Genomic DNA, 5,654 nt, shown 5'->3' with positions numbered 1-5,654 from the left:
TTATTTTAACATCGCAGAACACGATGCTTAACTTTAAAGCCATAATCGCCAGACTAGATTTCTCTTAAGCCGATAAGACGACTCTAAGAACACTCTAACAGGACCTAGACAATATAATGCAAGGCGACATGCCCCTTATGGAGTTTTATAATGAGGTTTAGAAAAGGCTCACCCTTGTCACAAAAAAAGAGTGATGACACACGAGGCAGCTGCGACCGAAATCCTCAACCAAAAGGCAAGGTCAGATGCGCTGCATGGGTGTCTTAGGAGGTCTTACATGTTGAGCGTATTTCCAGCCCAATCACAGGATTTGTCAACCGCATTGGCCCTGTCAAGGGAAACGAAGAACAGCAACGATAGAAGAGCGATAGAAATTTTAAGCCGGCTGGCAACAGATAGGTTCGAAAATAATCCTAATTTCTCGAGAAAAAATACTCAAAGTGGCAAAGACCAAGCCCTAGTAGCAAGCAGTGGTAACCACAGCGTACATACCCAAAAGACGCAGACCCGTCTATGGTAAAATGTAGACAGGCAACTGATTATAGAAAACAAGCGAATTACAACGTTCCGTCTGATCATCCGCAAGGTCAAAGTGTCAAGGTAATGACGGGGCAAATATGACAAAGGTTAAATAACATTAACCAACAGACCTAGGCTAAGAAATCCGATAAGTACGGAGAGCGGCTTTCTGGGCTGGGAGAAAATTGCAGTTTCTGATCGAGGGGGGTCGGCTAAGAGCTACATTAAGCCCTTAAAGGAACTAAAAGGCGAAGTATCGATCGACTCCCCCTTCAACGTTAGTTCAACACATGTTTCTTACAAAATTTATAAAAAATGCTATCTGAACATTTTTGGGAAAAAATATCCTTTTTATACCCTGAACCCATTAAAAATGGGTAAAAAGGGTATAATGTATTTGTGGAAATGTATGTAACAGGCAGAAGAAAGCATCTCCGACCCCATAAAGTATGTGGTAATAATCACCAATCTCATATATTTACAAGGGTATTATATCTTCGGCGTGTCCAAGATACCCTTACTTTCTCGCTAAAAATTTAAAAGTAATTTCAAAAGTTTTAAGAACCAAATGTGTCAGCTCATTCCACAATACCATTATTACATAATTTGCTGGCACTTTTCGTACCAAACACATATGTGCTGTGCATTTAAATTACATAAGATTTTGTGGATACGCCGTACTAGCTGTGTGTGTCATTTTAAATGAAACTTACGGCCGAATATGTCAGAAATAATGTAAAATGTTACTTAAGCGCACCACTTCTGGAAACGGAAAAACAGGGTATAAACATAAAGTTATGGTTCCTTGGGATCTGAACCATGACCACTCTCAATATACTCCGCAGAATGCACTTTCTTAGGTGAAGATCAAGACAACATAAAACATAAACCCGTTTTTTTGAGCATACTCAGTCAACCAACGCTCTTCAGTCATTAAAAATTTCTCCAAACCAGTTAAGCAACTCAAAGAGCCGAAAATGGGACTGAAATCAGCATGCTTTGACTCGAGCTTAATCAGTATTGGTTTAAAGCACTGGTGAGCAGCACACTAAATTCAGTTGTAAGAAGTGATAACCCTGCGTCTGCTTTGCGAGAAATAAGTGAAAGGCCCCTTTTTGTCTTCCGCCACAAATTTGCGATCTACGCACGACTTATAGAATTGCGGCGAAAAAACAAAGTGACATCGTTACATCGTATCAAATTTTATACCACAACTTGCTATGAAATATAGTAACCAAGACATTTGCCTGCCAATTATTTGCTATAGAAGACCCCTACATGTGAGTGGCTTATTTTTAAGACGTACAAAATATGTGTTTATGGATATGTACATGGCTGTGAATAGGTACATATGCATGAATCTATATGTATATATATACATATAAGCGAATGCTAACACATTTTTGTGTAGAGCTGTGCATGAAAACATATAAAAAAGTTTTATGTAAGCTGTATAGGTGAAAGTTAGGCAATGAAAGCAAATAAACTTAATACTGCGTGCATCTGTATACATTCATAGTATATAAGGTGTTAATTATATTATTTTATTCTTCAATTTTAACAATATAAAATTCTCTGTATTCTACATGTACAGAATTATATTATTTATTTTCATTTTAAATTTTCATCAGCACAGAATTTTATAATTTTTTTATTATCCATTAAAAAGCATTTTAAATTTTTACTGTATATTTACGAAAGGGCATTATCATCTTTTAAGACTGGTTCTTAGCCTGTCGAAAATAATATTTTTTTTAAAACCAGTTCTTTTGTACTCAATATGTGTAGAGAGATAAAAATAAAAATTTATGACGATCGAATAACGAATAAACAAAAAACCAACTGAGAAGTTGGTACATACAAAAAATAAAATATTTGTTTTGTACCTTTCATTCATTTAAAATGGAGTTTAACAAATGTATGTAACAGGCAAGAGAACTCTATTATTATCGACCTGCTATTAACTGTGACCCAGCTACGAAGCTAATTATTGACTGATGCTTCTTTGTGGGTTGATAGTGATAAGTAAGACGGGGGTTTGAAAAATTCGACTAGCAAACGGCGGTCGGAGTTTGTATGAAAAACATCAAAAACAACGGAGCCATATTATTGTATTTTGCAAACGTAACGCCATGAATCTGAGTGACAGAGCGTCGGACTTGCGGCTGCATAAATTCAGCGGAAAGTTGACAATTGTTATTTTTGTTTGTTTAAATTGTTATTATTCTCAAAGAAAAATAAATTATAATATATTTAAAAGAAATATATATATTGACAAATTATTGAGAGTTAACTAACAACAATTTAACAACAATCAAAGCGTAGCTTAGTTGGATAAGTGTCGTAACATTGTATCATACGAATAGATGAGTGACAAAAATTGTTTCATAAAAATATATGATTTATATTTTATTTATATTCAAACAGAAGTATTTTTTTGTGTAAGTGAAATAAGAGGAAAACGAATATGGGCAACAAGAACAGTAATATGTTTCGAAGCTAGCGTTTATTTAGCATGTTGATTGGATCGTAACAGGGACAATGGGCTGTTAAGGTGCCAGGAATAAATACAATTATTAATTATTACAATAATTACAATTACAATAATTAAAACAATATGATTTTGAACATTATTAATTTGACCCCGGTGGCGTCGGTTTGCTCTTTCTTGGCGTGTAATGCATAAAATAGCGAAAATTTGGCGGTTATTTGTGGTTAATTTTTACTTCGTTGCGCGGGAGGGTGGGTCGATGGAACGCGTGATCCCATGTATGCGTGGTGAAAGTTTTACCGTCCCAACCGAAACGCAACCGGAGAACGGTGCGTCGGGAGATGCTTGTAAAAAAAACAAGTTTTTTATACAAAAATGTTTTAGAATTTAAGATGTTTATCTGACTTAAGCTATTTAAATTCATTTTCAAGTTTATTTTTTTTAGGGGATGTCATGGCGAGAACCTGGGTTTAGAAATAGCCAAATCAAGCCCAACTCACGAACATTTCTTATTTTGTGCCTAGTTATCTCCTGTTTTATTCATTACGGCGATGCGCATGGAAGACTTATCGAACCCCCAAGTAGGGCATCGGCTTGGCGTTATGGATTTCAAACTCCGCCAGACTACAATGATCATGAACTCTATTGCGGTGGTTTCACTCGACAGTGGAAGCATAATGGAGGAAAATGTGGGGAGTGTGGCGATGCCTGGGACTTGCCTGAGCCACGCCCACATGAATATGGTGGCCAATGGGGACAGGGTGTTGTTGTTCGAAGCTATTTGCCGAGCTCCGAAATGATTATTCGTGTGGAGTTGACTGCAAGTCATATGGGGTAAGAGAAAAATAGTAAACAAATAAAGTTTATCGGTTAAAAAATTTTATTCACAGGTACTTTGAGTTTAGGTTATGCCCGAAGCCAAGTGCTACGCAGTTTTGCCTTGATCAAAACGTGTTGCCTATAATAAGCGGTTCGCCCTCGCAGCGTAGTCCAACAGACTTGAACAGTCGATTCTATCCCCGTAATGGTAGTCGCATTTATGAAATCAAAGCGCAATTGCCTGGTAAAGTTATTTAGTTTTTTTTCACTGTTTCCGTATTTATTTTATTTTATTTTTGCAGACCTGTTGTGTAATCAATGCGTGCTACAGTGGCGCTATATAGCCGGAAATAATTGGGGCTTATGTGACAATGGAAGCGGTGCAGTTGGCTGTGGTCCTCAAGAGGAGTTTCGGTCATGTTCCGATATCGCATTAACAAAAGATGCTCGTCTGCCCAATCGTCCTATTCGACCTATACTCCGCATTACTACACCTCCTACAACTCCTAAGAATGATCAAGTTGAAGTGAATAATAAACAGTTCACTTCGTTGGTATTCTTGATCGGATTTATTTTATTACTGCTGATATCTGGTTTAGTAATTAGCAGTGTATACATACTCTTTAAGCCTGCCAAGCTAATCGAATGGAGGGATTTATTTCTAAAAAAATTCTGTCAGAAGCAAAAAAAAACACCTTTAGTTAACCTATCACAGAGCAAGCCCGATATATCTATTGGAACTATTGAAAAGTGCGATTACAACAGCAATTCCAGTCAATTGCCAAGTCTGCTGACCACAGCGCCGATTCCACCACCTAGAACAAAACGAGACATGCGTATTAAGGAAATATCCATTATATCCTAAGAATTGTTCCTCTCTGTAAATTGGTATGGGTTAAAATAATTGCTCCCTGAACCTACCCATTAGTATTCTGTGCATTTCTTAACTATATTATTATAAACAAAAAACGGATTATTTTAATTTAATTTAGCAATGATGTATGCGCATATAACTAGTATGGCTTACAATTTAGATTAACTAAAATTTACAGTGGACTGCGTTATTTTAACATAGATATTTTAAGATCAATAATTTTTTGTGATACCAATATATGTTAAAGTTTCCAATATTCAAAAAATAGTTTTTGTATAATAAATAGTTGTCATTTTTAATTCTTACTCAACGAAGTCTTATGGGCATCATGATAAAAAGTTCATATTACCAATTTTACTTAAAATTGGCGCATACTATAAACTTACTATTTTCAAAATGTGTATTGATTTAATTATTTTCGACATTATAGAGGATAACCAAGCATTGAAAACTGACCAAAATATAAAAAAACGGTATTACTTTTTCACTTTACTTTCGATCGAAAAATTCTTGATACACCGATATTTCGACTTACCTGTTAGTTATCCGAATTTTTTCCGAAGTATACTTTATAAATTGTAAATGAAATAATTTGAAGAAAGTTTTGGAAACATTAAGAAAACATACTTTTTTTCGAAGGTAGTTTATTTGCTTTGTAGCAAAGGGAAAAAATAGAATTGATCTGTGGCTGCAATCAGCATTATTTTTAAGCCAAAAATATTTGGCTGCATACAATTGGAAATTATGGAATATGAAGATCTTTCATCATTAAGAGATTGGAAGGCTTTCTAAAAAAGATAACAGCATGTGGTCTACAGTCCAACAATAACATTCGCATACAAATCTAGCATTTTTTCTGTGAAGACAGTATTTTTCTTTCCTATGGTGAACTATTTATTTCTTAGTTTTTGGCGTTTTTAAACGTATATGTTACCAAAACTTGAGTAAATT

At 35.3% G+C, this 5,654-nt stretch overlaps 1 protein-coding gene across 1 annotated transcript; it reads left to right on the top strand.

Annotated features, from left to right (window-relative positions):
• Window positions 1-3,454: 3,454 nt before the first annotated feature.
• LOC135440410 (uncharacterized) lies at window positions 3,455-4,648 on the top strand. The gene is made up of 4 exons (XM_064699542.1): window positions 3,455-3,844; window positions 3,901-4,073; window positions 4,132-4,349; window positions 4,595-4,648. The coding sequence occupies exons 1-4, from the start codon at window positions 3,459-3,461 to the stop codon at window positions 4,646-4,648; spliced, it is 831 nt and encodes a 276-aa protein (XP_064555612.1). The 5' UTR covers window positions 3,455-3,458.
• Window positions 4,649-5,654: the final 1,006 nt, after the last annotated feature.

Source organism: Drosophila montana, unplaced genomic scaffold, assembly GCF_035044405.1.
Source record: "Drosophila montana isolate Dmon_TW-CO22-7 unplaced genomic scaffold, ASM3504440v1 contig_1083_1, whole genome shotgun sequence".
NCBI classification, from domain to species: domain Eukaryota; kingdom Metazoa; phylum Arthropoda; class Insecta; order Diptera; family Drosophilidae; genus Drosophila; species Drosophila montana.
This window is presented reverse-complemented; position numbering and strand designations above follow the sequence as displayed.

What these genes read in the sequence shown, in the direction of transcription:
- LOC135440410 (XM_064699542.1), top strand. Translation starts at nt 3,459, where the DNA reads ATGTCATGGCGAGAACCTGGGTTTAGAAATAGCCAAATCAAGCCCAAC. An exon ending in TTGACTGCAAGTCATATGGG is followed by an intron (nt 3,845 to 3,900) that starts GTAAGAGAAAAA and finishes TTTTATTCACAG; the next exon opens with GTACTTTGAGTTTAGGTTAT. An exon ending in AATCAAAGCGCAATTGCCTG is followed by an intron (nt 4,074 to 4,131) that starts GTAAAGTTATTT and finishes TTATTTTTGCAG; the next exon opens with ACCTGTTGTGTAATCAATGC.